This window comes from Oncorhynchus keta, chromosome 12, assembly GCF_023373465.1.
Source record: "Oncorhynchus keta strain PuntledgeMale-10-30-2019 chromosome 12, Oket_V2, whole genome shotgun sequence".
Classification (NCBI taxonomy): domain Eukaryota; kingdom Metazoa; phylum Chordata; class Actinopteri; order Salmoniformes; family Salmonidae; genus Oncorhynchus; species Oncorhynchus keta.
The window spans coordinates 9,660,942-9,676,035 of NC_068432.1; the positions used below are offsets into that span (position 1 = coordinate 9,660,942).

The following is a 15,094-nucleotide window of genomic DNA, read 5'->3' on the forward strand; positions in this document are numbered from 1 at the left end:
TGCAAACACCCCAGCGGTGTATCCCGTGTTAGTTGACAAGTGAGCATAGTCTAAATCAAAACCCAACCCTCAAGTGATGAACTGACTTAAAAAACTCAGTTTTGGACGACACTGAGTTTATGACATAAACTAATATTGATGTCACATAGGCTGTTTTCTGTCAGAGAAGTTGTTTATAACCTTCTGATGTGCTTTAAGCAAAGGAATTAACTTTTTGTCCTGAATACAAAGCATTACGTTTGGGGCAAATCCAACACAAAACATTACTGAGTACAACTCTTCATATTTTCAAGCATGTTGGTGGCTGCATCATGTTATGGGTATGCTTGTCATCGGCAAGGACGAGGGAGTTTTTTTAGGATAAAAATAAATGGAATACAACTAAGCACAGGCAAAATCCTAGAGGGAAACCTGGTTCAGTCTGCTTTCCAACAGACACTGGCATATGAATTCCCATTTCAGCAGGTCAATCTTTGAAAGCCAAATCTACACTGGAGTGGCTTACCAAGATGACATTAAATGTTCCTGTGTGGCCTATTTACAGTTTTGACCCTTGTAGGTCTAAGCACTTAGATCACAATAATTACTAAGCTAACATAAGGCATTGTTTTAAGATGGTCATAATATGTATAATTTAGCCATTTAATTCAGAGTTTTAGGACCACTGTCTTGAACTCACCGAATTCTGAGATCAACCAGTTCCGAGTTTCCAGTTGTATCGAACGCGGCAGAAGTCATGCTGGATTGACAGAATGGCCAATTTTGAGTGTTTATCCTTTAAAGCTTGGAAAAGAGACCCTTAAACCCAGACTTGGACCACACACCCACTCCACTGAATAGCAGGCTAGTGATTGCTTTGCAATGCTTGCAATTAGCCACTGATTCCTTCCAAACCACTCATTGTTGAATTTGCGATTTCCAACTTGTTGTATAATGTTATGTCCATTGGCCGATGAGCACCGATACATTTTAAGGCGATGGGGAGCGTCGCGGCACAAATTATTCAGACCCGTTGACTTTTTCCACATTTTGTTACATTACAGCATTTTTCTAAAATTCTATTAATTTGTTTCCTCATGAATCTACACACAATACCCCATAACGGCAAAGTGAAAACTGGTTTTGATTTTTTTGCAAATGTATTACAAATGAAAAACACAAATACCCTTTATACATCAGTATTCAGACCCTTTGCTATGAGATGATGATGATCATCCTTGAGATGTTCCTACAACTTGATTGAAGTCCGCCTGTATTAAATTCAATTGAGTGGACATGATTTGGAAAGGTACACACCAGTCTATATAAGGTCCCACAGTTGACAGTGCATATCAGAGAAGAAACCAAGCCATTAGGTCAAAGGAATGGTCCGTAGAGCTCTGAGACAGGATTGTGTCCAGGCACAGATCTGGGGGAGTGTCCAAAAAAATGTCTGCAGTATTGAAGGTCCCAAGAACACAGTTGCCTCCATCCGTCATACCTGCATTAGCATATTTGATTCTTCTGAAATCCACCTTGTCACCTTCTGCAGTAGTCATTGTGTTTGTGGCATACCTAAAACACAGCATCACCAAAATCAATATAATCAATATTCAGTTCAGTTGGCCTGGTTTTGCTTGGCTCAGTAGTGTGTACATGGCTTGTATGTTCCACAATGCTGTGACATTGGCATAGTCACAAACGTATCTAAAGCGCTGGTAGACAGGAGTTTCAGATGTATTTGGAGGGCATGAGTGAGGTCACATGACATAGCCTAGGCCACTCACAGTGGGATCCCTCTCCACCACCAGCACCCTGTCCAGAATAATCTTCTGCTTCAACCAGTAGACGATGGACCAGCCCACCACATCCCCCTCCTACAATCACGATGTCCGTAGGAACGGTTCTTCTCAAACGGTGTCCAGTCACTGCCAGGCATGGTGTCCGCTGCCTTCACCCTGAACGCTTTTCACTGGTTCTTTAGATCTGTGTTGAGAAATAGGAGGTTGTTATTGTTCTTTATATTAGGACACAAGGCACTTCATTGAAGAAAAGCCTTTGATGTGTCATTCTAGTTATAGCTAAGAAAACTACTCAGTTCTTCTCATATCGACTGCAGAGGAACTTGATGATAATACATGGCATTCACACCAACTACAAGAAGAATTGCAACATATGATATTTTTACCTTTCATTTAACATTTCAAATCAACGGAAATGATGTGTGGGATTCATTTCAACATGTCAACAAAAAGTACTGCAGCAAACAGCACTAAATGTCAACAATCAAAATGCATGTAGTAGTTTATCATCATTTACAATATATGAATGTGAAATGTAATGAAAACTTTTTGTAAATTAGCTAACTAGCTAATTAGGACATAGCCCATTCACAGAAGCTAACTACCTTTAGCACCTATTGAGATAGTATCTTCTTCCTGGGGGACTTTTGTTTAGCCCTTACACTTGTGAAAATTGGCCTATATGTACAGGGACAAATGTAAATGTTTCTAACAGAAGAACTATAAAAAGCATATGCCTGACCATGGCAGCATTTGAAAGAGAACACTTTGGAGATTATGGGGAAATGATCAGACCAGAAGGTGAGGACACAACAAGTTCCCCTGAAAAGACTGAATCCAAACATTTCCACTGTTGATTTTATGTGCAGTTTAAAAAACAGAATAAAAAAATACTCTGGATACATTCAGTAACGAAGTAATTATACTAATTACATGTGAGCATATGTGCAAGATAAGAAATAAGGATTACAAGGGTTTGAGTGAGGTCTAACTTGTGTCTCCAAGTGGCCACACACTTCTCCAAACTGTGTACATTTCCTAAGTAATGTCAATGCACTTTTATGACTCAAGGAAAGACCCTTCTACTATAAAGGTTTTTTTTTTTTTTTAACTCTCCTAGCTTTGCCATTGAGGAACTGATACACTTGTTGTTTTTTGTTTGGCACACAGCCCTACGTAATTACTGTAGTTGTTTACGCAATCGAAAAAACGTTCTATTATAAATCGCAATCTGGGTCAGGTGGGCATCATTTGAATACTTATTATATTGCCAACATGGCTAACTAAGTTATAAATTCCGATCTCAACGTGTTAGGCTTTCAAAAGGCACTTCAGACAAACCGATTATAACTTTAATGCGCATAGAATGGAGTCATGAGTGCGTTCAAGTGCCTGTTCCGCAGCTATTTTTTTCACAATACAACAAACATTGGCTGATTCTGTTCAGGACATGTCGTCCTTGTAAAGGTGTCCAAATGCTTGCCAGACGAAACAGTTCGGGACAGTTTGTGCATATATTATACTGACGACATTTTGTGACGTTTTTGTTAATTTTGGAATTCGACAAGTTCTTTTTTGGTTGTTAGTGCAAGCCGAAGTCGGTAGCCAAAGTCTACGCCCCTTTGTCAGTGATTGATCAACAGTAGGGATTCTTCAATTCAGTGTTTGTTGTCATTCAACAAACACTATCAGATCCACTAGCCCGTCAGCTAACATGTTTTTATAAAATAACGTCAGCTGACGGGCTAGTTGATATAAAAATGTTTTGCTTATATTGGCTAGTTGATCTAGACATTTCTGACAAGTTATAAATAGCTCTCTAAGGTATGCAATAACTAACATTACACTAGGAACTAATGATGCACTACCCAATGTCTACTATTACACCTTTCCAGACTAAGTATAAAGCTGGACTGAGTTTCTTTTTTAAAAAAGCCTACATCTCGGGCGCCCCACAGTTTGGGAACCACTGACCTAAGCAGGGGCTAAGCAGGACCTAGCATGACCTCAGCCATTAGCAGACTTAGAATTTTGTTGAACAATATTAAAAAAGAAATTCCGTTACCAACAGTAATACAAATAACAAAACATTATTAATAATGCTACTACTATTAATAATAATAGTAGTAACCATATGAATAATATTATTATTATAATAGTCAAAACACTTTTAAATTCCATTGTTATTTAGCCGATTCATATTGGCCATTCAGTACATTTTTCATGTTGGATATAATGCACCGTAGTACTCAATTTCATTGACATTGTTTTACAGTAAAAGGGGGGGGGGGGTCCATTCTACTTAGGAACACCTCTAGTTTCCAAATTCACAGAGTGTGCAACCCAAGGAGCGCCACTGCTCATTCTGCGGCCCTTAAATAGTAGCCTAACGGCTTAAATCCAATCCGTTTTTCATATTGGACATACACATTGCACCGTACAAAAGTATCTGTGGATTTGGAAACTATAATGGACTCACCTTTTACTGCGACACAACGTACAGATTATTTTGAATGGTGCAATATGTATGTCCAATGTAAAAAAACATTTGGGGTTACCAAGATTTTATATTTATGTATATATATATATATATATATATATATATTATATTTTATTGTAATTGCCATTAAGGTCAATGGGTGAAAAGTGGGTGAAAAACATAGTTGGGATATCAGGGTGTCCACAACAGAGGACATTTCTTGATAAGCTCTTATGTCAAGGTCACACCCCAACACGTGATATTATTGAAAACGCCAGAGTGTCCTCTCAAAGGGACAACAGGACAGTGGCTCATATGGCCTCAGAGATACGGAACAAGAACTGACGTTCACTAGGGATGACAAAAATGAATTCTCTGGAGGAAAAATGACACGAGTACACAAAAGTATATCTTATAGAAATTCTTTAAATCATTCTATGATAACTAGCATAAAATATATACATAATTTAGCAAATGTTCGCCCTAATTATTCATTTACAAAGTATACCGGACTTTTATTCTGAAGTAATAAAAAAACAAATCCGTGACCCGGAAGTACTTATTTATTCTAGCCTGCTTCACAGCAGTCTGAATAACAATAACAACCACTCGAAGGAAACCACAGAGAAAGGTAAGGAATGTTTTCTCAATGCCTTTTCGAAAGAGAAGTGGTCCAGTTGTCTGATTATTATTGTTATGCACCATTGATTGAGGTGCAATATATGCCTTAAGTACAAGAGCATTTCTTTACCCGTCCAAGTAGCTACTGTTTTGGGAACCAGATTCTCTATTTAAACAAATTGGTGGTCGCACAGTATCAAAAAACAACCAACCAGTTCAGAATACAAAAACGGATACATTATGCCATTGTTTATAACAACGTAACAATGACGTTGCATTGCCCATCCCTATAATACTTGTTATGTCGTAGATTGCCTTCTACCCTGAAGAGGCTATAATATGGACACACCTGGTGCCCAAATGTACAAATTGATGACGTTTGTTGCACAGCGAGAGTCGAGTGGATACGAACAGATTATGTTCAGTCAGTCTTGATGATGAGCCCTTTCCATATCTAGTTCATGGCCGTGTTCGGATCAAAGCGACTGCCAACTGACTGATCTATTATTATCAATTATACTTACACATTGACTTTAAAATCCTGGTTCACAGTTACCAAGCTATCCACAACTCTGGAACCAAGTAAATGTCTGAACTCCTCCTACCCCATGGGCACCCCACACGCACCCTTTGCCACTCCATCTACCTTCAGCAGCCCAACAGCAGTCTAAAAACTATGTGTGACAGGGATTTAGGTTGTGGCTCCTTGGCTGTGGAACACACTTTCAGTCACTGTCAGGGCCAGGGTTGCCATGTCAAGCTAAAGTGTAAAGCCCGATGACCCCTGAACCTGTCCACAAGGCCTGAAAACTAGCACAGTTTTTTTTTGTTCCAGCAAGAGACTTGCCACATTTACACCCATGAAACCCCTTTTTCATAAAGTCATCGTGAGAATTCAGGGTTTATTGATGTCATTTTTAACGAGGTAGGCTAAGAAGCTAAATTTGTTTTACCATTAAAATAATAATTCTTGCTAGTGTAAGAATATGCCACAGGAGAAAATATAATTTGCCCTCATTAAACTTGCCAGATCATTTCCCATCAAATATAGCCTATCATTCTCCACATTTAATGTAATTGTCATTGTGGACTTTTTCCCCATAACAGAAGCATGCGAGGGAGTTCCGTAACTTCCATTTCAAATGTCCACCCTCGCAGCGCTCCGGACCCAGGAACTGAGCATGAGTAAAATCCCTTTGAATGATATTGTTAAAGAAAAGTCAACATTAGAGTGAAGTTTACTTTAAACCACCTCTGAGCAAATTCATCTAAAGAGCTCTAGAGCGCCTTGAGTCCTTATCAAATGCTTTGTCCCCTTTGTATTAGTTCTAGCAGTTATAGCGTGTTAATATGTTTTATGGAAAGAGGGTGTCTGCATAATGACCAATCTAAATAGTCTACCTACAGTGTTCTCAATGCAACACACCCCTCAACCCTCCCCAACATTCCCTCACTCACTAACTCAGTAACAGCCTACTCACTGCCTGATAGTCAGCAGCAGATCACAATGAAATATATATCTAAACGAAATGCCATGGTGGCTTCAGTGCAATTTAGAAGTAGTCCAAAAACCTTCCACCTTTCGACCAATACATTTTCACCTGCGACATCGTTCTGAAAGTAGCCACATTTTTCAAGAAAAGTGCGAACATGGCAACCCTGGTCAGGCTGCAGAGTCTCTGGTCTTGTTTAATCCTTATTAAGGCACAGCTAAAGACTGAGCTGTTCAGTAAAGATTTCAAGGGCCTATGTCAATTCTGTTCTCCTGTTTATTAGATCTGACGACAGCTTTGATTGTTGTCTGCTTAAGATGTTCTGTGTTTTGGATAGTTTTTATTATTTTTATAAAATGTTTTATTTTCTTCAGCGTCTTGGGTGTATGAAAGTGCTTTACAAATTAAAATAATAATTATTATTATTATTATTTACAAATCACCTTTCATCATAAATATCATTATTATTTGTAGGTTAGTCGGTGACAATTTACCCATGATACATTGCGATTTTGATGCTCTCGAACATAGCCTTTGCTTGTGTGGCCCACGGTTCCGGTATAGAATCACGTTTTCAACATACAGTTATGCTTCAGTACTGCAGTTTAACTGACGCCCGAACCAGAAAGACAATTTCCATTGACGGCCACAGACATTTTGAAATCGGACGTCTCTAAGACTCTTAAGTCATCACCTTTGTACACAAAACATGAATTGAATAATTCAAATAATTGTAGCAGAGATCCCCAAAAAATGTTCATCGCTCACAGCCGACGATATTAACATTTTATATTAATCCAATGTCTGCCATGTTTTGGGATGATGTAATGATGTCGGCGCTGCTCGTGCTGCTCCCTGCGCGCCCGGTCCGTGCTATCCGGGATCCTTTGCACATCCCTTCCCCATTTAAGTTAAAATGTAAAATGGTTCAGGTTTGGTAATGGTTATAGAAACTTAATCAAGAATTAGAAATTTGTCTGCCGAAGTTGGGAATTGTGAGTGTTCAGATTCATTCTGTTTTATGAGTAATTGTTTTTTACGAAAATGTAACGTAGTTGTACATTTTCATGCTCCATCTCATGGTTGTGTCAGGGACAACAGTTTTTGACAACTGTCATTTTCTTAATTGGTTGCATGCTTATTAGTAACTGGAATAAGGAATTTCACAAATGTGTCAAGTGCTGCATCTGGTTGCTCTTCATTATTAGTAAAAATCACTACAATAAATGTGCTTTAGCCTTCACCCTGGCCTGATATTGGCTACACTATCTAGCTACTTCCCTTTCCTTATTGCGGGAGTGAAGGATACTGAGCACCGTGTTGTTTTGTTGCCTGTGTGGTGAAACCCATGATTTGTCAGTATCGATGGTTTGTTTGTCTATCAACAATTACAAGCCACCTTGCTCTGATAACTTGGATGGAAAATTACTGAGGATGACAGCATACGCTATTGGCACTCCTTATTTGCCATCTCTTCAATCTAGGCCTACAAAATTGAAAATTACTGAGGATTACAGGCCCTCAGGCCTGGGAAGCAAAAGTAATTCCGCTACCCAAGAATAGCAAAGCACCCTTTACTGACTCAAATAGCCAGCCAATCAGCCTGTTACCAAACCTTAGATACAATTCAATTTCACAGTTAACCCTTTTAACAGATTTTAACCATGCTTATAGGGAGGGGCATTCAAAATGTATGGCACTTACACGAATGACTGATGATTGGCTGACAGAAATTGATAATAGAAATATTATGGGAGCTGTTTTGTTAGACTTTAGTGCAGCTTTACATAACCTGCTAGAATTGTAGATAGAAAGTTACTTGTCTAACATAACACAGAGGGTGTTCTTTACTGGAAGCCTCTCCAACATAATCCAGGTGGACAGGCATTCTCCTGGGCAGCTTTCTAGGCCCCTTACTTTAAAAAATCTTTACTAATGACCTGCCACTGACTCTGAGTAAAGCCTGTGTGCCTATGTATTAGAGGTCGACAGATTATGATTTTTCAACGTCGGTACCGATTATTGGAGGACCAAAATCGTCCGTTTTAATAAAACAATGTATGTCGGCCGACTTGCTTCTCCAACACCGTGATTTTGCATTATTTAAACCAAATTGAACATGTTTCATTTTTTATTTGAGACTAAATTTATTTTAATTTATGTATTATATTAAGTTAAAATAAGTGTTCATTCAGTATTGTTATAATTGTCATTATTACATACAATTCATAAATGAAAATCAATTTAGTCTCGAATAAAAAATGAAACATGTTCAATTTGGTTTAAATAATGCAAAAACACAGTGTTGGAGAAGAAAGTAAAAGTGCAATATGTGCCAAGTAAAAAAGCTCATGTTTGAGTTCCTTGCTCAGAACATGAGAACATATGAAAGCTGGTGGTTCCTTTTAACATGAGTCTTCAAAATTCCCAGTTAAGAAGTTTTAGGTTGTAGTTATTATAGGACTTTTTCTCTCTATACCATTTGTATTTCATATACCTTTGACTATTGGTTCTAATAGGAACTTTAGTATTACCAGCCTAATCTCGGGAGTTGATAGGCTTGAAGTCATAAACAGTGCTTTGCTTCAAGCATTTCGAAGAGCTGCTGGCAAACGCAGGAATGTGCCGTTTGAATGAATGCTTCTGAGCCTGCTGCTGCCTACCACCTCTCAGTCAGACTGCTCTATGAAATATCAAATCATAGACTTGACTGAATGCACTGAATGCACTTTAATTATCCGATGGCGAGGTGAAGCCTGTGCCCAAAGCACTGCAGGCAGGCCCAGTTCTTCAAGCACAATGCTTTTATCATGTTGCTCCCGCTGACAGTTGTCATGCACACCTGTCGGTCTTCACTCAACTTCCACGATGCCAGAGAGTCTTTGAGACCCTGGGCTATTACTTCACCCGTATGATCATTGGTGAAGTAAGATGTCTGGAGGCAGACATTTTGCAATTTCCAGTCTTCATTTACGTAGTGGACTGTCAAACCTAGGTATGGCTCTGACGTTCTGCTCGACCATAGATCTGCTGTGGTGGAAAAATAAGAAACACTAGCCAGCTTCTCTGCGACTCTTTCGCAGGTAGCAGTGTATAATCGAGGCAGGGCTACTTCTGTGAGGTACTTGTGGCTTGGCAACTGATATTTGTGGTCAACTGTACCTCGTAGCTTTTTAAAGCCTGGCTTTTCTACTGTAAAGATTGGGACCATATCTTTCGTTATGTAATAGGTCTGTTATCTCCTTCCACCTCAAACCTTTCTTGTCATTCGGGATTATGTTTGAAATGGATGCAGCTATGGTAGTTTGTCTTTTAGCAGACGTTTTGGGAATCGGGCGACTGGAATCGGCATTGCATAGTCTCACGCGTTCCTCTCATTCCACCGCGTGTTTCAGTTGCAAGTAATGGAACAGGTTGGTTGTGCTGCTGCTTTTCATAGCAATTGTCTTTCGACACATTTTGCACAGGACATTCGTTTGCTGAACATCAGACCTCTTAAACCCGAACCACTTACATATTACTGAAAAAAAGATTGCTGCCATTTTTGGGGATGATTTCATCCTCACAAGAGGCTGAGCTGGCTTCCTCACTTTCCATTTTGGTGGAACTCTTAACGCCGCTACACTTCTCCACCGTGGTTACAATTTGTGAAAGGCTGTCTAGGGTTGTGATTGGTGGATAACCTCTGTGCATGTTGTCATGCAATTTGGACATGATTTGACATTGGGCTGACAGAGAAGAGACAGAGAGATGCTGCATTTGTAAAACGTTACAACATTATAACAGAACATCGATTCTTGCGATACAGGCATTTTCCATATCGCGCTAAAATATAAACGTGAATATAACGATAAAACTTGATATATCGCCCAGCCCTGGTCAACATGATACAGTGTGAAAAGGGTATTGTGAGTTCAGATGGGTCCAGGCTAGAGAATCCGTTTGCAGACAGATAGAACTTAACCCAACCAGATAGTGAAACCGATCAGTCTGATAATTTAGGAAGCACTGTAAGAATCAGACCTCTGTGACCTTACAGCAGGGATGAGAGCTCTCTATCTCCAGACCTGGAGAGCCACTGAGTATGTGCACTTTTGTTCCAGCCCAGAAGAAACACACCAGGCCCTGATTCAACTAATTGTGGTTCAGAGTCAGACTGAAGACCATGATTCGTTGTTTATTTTAAATTGAAATAGTGCTGGGCTGTCACTAAAGCCTACGCACTCCATGACAGTTGGAGTTGGAGAGAGTGCATGGGCTTTTCTTTTGCCACACCAAATAGACTGTTGGGCAAACTTTATGCAGGTTAAGTGAAATCAAATGACAGTCGAACAGGATATGTTGAAGAACATTAGAGTAGAGTGAATCTTTGTTACTTAATTGAAATAGGTAATTCTATTAAATGGTTACCTAATTGAGATCTTTTGGACCTAGACATGGTGCTCTGAAATCGCTTGATGTTCGGTAGTAGAGAGAACAGACTATGACTAGGGTGGCTGAAGGCCTTCCTCTAACACTGCCTGGTATAAAGGTCCTGGATGGCAGAAAGCTTGGCTCCAGTGATGTAGTGGTTTCTGGGATAATGGTGCTGATGTGAGCCATGACCAGCCTTTCAAAGCACTTCATGGCTACAGACGTGAGTGATATGGGTCGATAGTCATTTCGGCAGGTTACCTTAGGCACAGGGACTATGGTGATCTGGTATTACAGACTCAAGTCAGGGACAGGTTGAAAATGTCAGTCAAGACACTTGCCAGTTGATCAGCGCATGCTTGGAGTACACATGCTGCTAATCCGTCTGGCCCAGCGGCCTTGTGAATGTTGACCTGTTTAAAGGTCTTACTCACATCGGCTATGGAGAGCGTGATCACATAGTCGTTCGGAACTGCTGATGCTCTCATGCATGTTTCATTGTTGCTTGCCTCGAAGCAATTTAGCTCGTCTGGTAGGCTCGTGTCACTGGGCAGCTTGCTGCCATGCTTCCCTTTGTAGTCTGTAATAGTTTGCAAGCCCTGTCATATCCAACGAGTGTCAGAGACGGTAAAGTAGGACTCAATCTTAGTCCTGTATTGACGCTTTGCCTGTTTGATGGTCGGTCGGAGGGCATAGCGGGATTTCTTATAACCTTCCGGGTTAGACTACCACTCCTTGAATGTGGCAGCTTCCATGGCTTCTAGTTGGGGTATGTACGTACAGTCACTGTAGGGACGATGTCATCGATGCACTTATTGATGAAGCCAGTGACTGATGTGGTATACTCCTCAATGCCATCGGAAGAATCCCAGAATATATTCCAGTCTGTTTTAGCAAAACAGTCCTGTATCTTAGCATGTGCTTCATCTGACCACTTTTTTTTATTTTCCCTGTTTTTATACACCCGTTGTATTCGGAGCATGTGACAAATAATATTTGATTTGAAGTATGTCTTCCACTCATTTCTCTCACTCTCTCTCTCATCAGACAGCTGGGGCCATGGAGTCCTCTGAAGAGGCGCTGCGCACCTTCGTCCAAGTGGTCAGTGAGAAGTACAACCCAGAGAATTTCCCATACTGCCGTGGGAACGGCATGGGTGTTGTAGTGCTTTCCAGTCCACAGGGGTCGCCCATTAAAGGTGAGCGGTCAAGGCGCTATATCTTATGATGCCTTCAAATTAGAGGTCGACCAATTTAATCGGAATGGCCGCTCGGAAATCCGTATTTTTGGACACTGATTTGGCAGATTTAGTTTTTTTTACACCTTTATTTAATCTTTATTTAACTTGGCAAGTCAGTTAAGAACACATTCTTATTTTCAATGACTGCCTAGGAATTGTGGGTTAACTTCCTCGTTCAGGGGCAGAATGACAAATTTTCAACTTGTCAGCTCGGGGATTCAATCTTGCAACCTTACAGTTAACTAGTCCCAACACTCTAACCACCTGCCTCTCATTGCACTCCACGAGGAGACTGCCTTTTACGCGAGTGAAGTAAGCCAAGGTAAGTTGCTAGCTAGCATTAAACTTATCTTATAAAAAACAATCTATCAATAATAATCACTGGTTAACTACACATGGTTGATGATATTACTAGTTTATCTAGCGTGTCCTGCGTTGCATATAATCGATGCAGTGCGTATCGTTGCTCCAATGTGTACCTAAAAATGAACATCAATGCCTTTCTTGAAATCAATACACAGAAGTATATATTTTTAAACCTGCATATTTAGCGAAAAGAAATCCAGGTTAGAAAGCAATATTAACCAGGTGAAATTGTGTCACTTCTCTTGCGTTCATTGCACGCAGAGTCAGTGTATATGCAACAGTTTGGGCCGCCTAATTTGCCAGAATTTTACGTAATTATGACATAACATTGAAGGTTGTGCAATGTAACAGGAATATTTTGACTAATGGATGCCACCCGTACTTCACTGAAAGAATAAACGTCTTATTTTTGGGATGATAGTTTCCGGATTTGACCATATTAATGACCTAGGCTCGTATTTGTGTGTGTTATTATGTTATAACTAAGTCTATGATTTGATATTTCATAGAGCAGTCTGACTGAGCGGTGGTAGGCAGCAGCAGGCTCGTAAGCATTCATTCAAACATCACTTTCGTGCGTTTTGCCAGCAGCTCTTCGTTGTGCGTCAAGCATTGCGCTGTTTATGACATCAAGCATATCAACTTCCGAGATGAGGCTTGTGTAACCGATGTGAAATGGCTAGCTAGTTAGGGGGTTGCGCGCTAATAGCGTTTCAAACGTCACTCGCTCTTAGACTTGGACTGGTTATTCCCCTTGCTCTGCATGGGTAACGCTGCTTCGAGGGTGGCTGTTGTCATTGTGTTTCTGGTTCGAGCCCAGGTAGGAGCGAGGAGAGGGACGGAAGCTATACTTTTACACTGGCAATACTAAAGTGCCTATAAGAACATCCAATAGTCAAAGGTTAATGAAATACAAATGGTATAGAGAGAAATAGTCCTATAATTCCTATAATAACTACAACCTAAAACTTACCTGCGAATATTGAAGACTCATGTTAAAAGGAACCACCAGCTTCATATGTTCTCATGTTCTGAGCAAGAAACTTAAACGTTAGCTTTCTTACATGGCACATATTGCACTTTTACTTTCTTCTCCAACACTTTGTTTTTGCATTATTTAAACCAAATTGAACATGTTTCATTATTTATTTGAGGCTAAATTGATTTTATTGATTTATTTTAAGTTAAAATAAGTGTTCATTCTGTATTGTTGTAATTGTCATTATTACAAATAAATGTAAAAAAATCGTCCGATTAATCGGTATCTGCTTTTTTGGGTCCTCCAATAATCGGTATCGGCGTAGAAAAATCATAATCGGTCGACCTCTTCTTCAAATGCTCATCATAAGTGGGAAATACGAGGTTCCAATTGGGCAACAGCCACTTGACCTCCCAAGTTGGATTTCCGAGTGGGAATGTTGGAGATAATTTTACCTGAGTTGTGACGTATTGTCACTGGCCTTTCAGCTTTTCAATCAAAAGGTGATGAAGCAAATACATTTTTGACATTGTCAATATGGATAATGTAGCTAGTTTGACTCTGTTGTCAACGTTAATCAAGCTAATTAACTTTATCATTAGCAACGTTAGCTAGCTCATCTACTTAGATTTAATATCATTGGATGAGTCATTATTCCGACACAATCATGTCAAATTTATGACTTCATAACTGGGATGTTTCCCAGTTCCAACGACCATTTGAAGGCAGTAATTAAGTAATAACTTTGTGGTTAGGTGGCTTATGTATCTTTTCTCTCTTGCATTTGTCTCGCTCCCTGCTAAACTGTTTTAATGAAAGGAAGATCATTTATAGTCTGATGAACATGTCTGAAAAAGTTGTTATTCCTCAAAGCAGAAGAGTCAAGGGCCACACTACAACCCTACTTACCTTTTTTCTCAGAAAAACATAGTTAAGAGGTAAGAACTATATGTAGACCTACTCAAATGCCTTATGTAAGGTAATCACGCAAGTTTTCATCTTCTAGTTACCCAGGAATACTGCATGTAGGCCTACTTGTATCCCTTATATATGGTATTCACACACATGAGTCATTCTCTCATGCGTTAGCTTATCCCCAAGGACACTGCCTATGTAGTGATGTAAATGAGTAATAACAAGAAGTGATACCAGGCTTTTGTCCATCATGTATTGTACATGTCATTCAATAAAGAACAACTAGATCGTCTGAATCTGCCGAGTGTGCTGGTCCTGGACGGCTATGGCATCAGTAAAGCTGGGGACGAAGCTGAGGTGGCCACCTTTTGTGCCCATGTGGTGGAGCTGGACCTGTCCCACAACCAGCTACAAGACTGGGGGGAGGTGGGTACTGTAGTTCTCCTCATCCTCCTCAGCCCTGCTGTCATGTAATGCACCATTCCTTTATCAGCAGCTAGCTATTAGCAGGAAGGCTGGCACTACAGAGAGTTTTGCCTTATTTTCTACACATCTAGAGTGTTGTTTTATCCAGAAAGTTTTTTTAGAAGTCCAATAGCTGGTTATTTTGTAATGTCCAGTATCTCCTGGCTAGCATTAAATAAGCATGTAACAATGGTAAAAGAAACGGATTGTATCCACGAGCGGCTCCCTACCACGTCACACAAAACAATTGCCCAAAAACATAATTCTACAAACAAATTCAACGAACAAGACCTTCATCTGTCAGTCAGTTCCAATTGCGCCAATCTGTCTTTGGGTTGCCAG

The 15,094-nt window shown here is 39.9% G+C and overlaps 1 protein-coding gene across 2 annotated transcripts in view; it reads left to right on the forward strand.

Annotated features, from left to right (window-relative positions):
- The first annotated feature begins 4,640 nt into the window (after positions 1–4,640).
- LOC118390942 (tubulin-specific chaperone cofactor E-like protein) overlaps positions 4,641–15,094 on the forward strand; it is a 71,288-nt gene continuing 60,834 nt past the window's right edge. Inside the window, exons 1-3 of one of the 2 annotated variants that reach the window (XM_052457708.1) lie at positions 4,641–4,891; positions 11,835–11,985; positions 14,574–14,713. In XM_052457708.1, coding sequence (XP_052313668.1) covers positions 11,847–11,985; positions 14,574–14,713 — 279 coding nt within the window. In that variant the 5' untranslated portion in view covers positions 4,641–4,891; positions 11,835–11,846. The remainder of the gene's footprint in view (positions 4,892–11,834; positions 11,986–14,573; positions 14,714–15,094) is intronic. The other variant, XM_035781803.2, reaches the window with a different exon arrangement.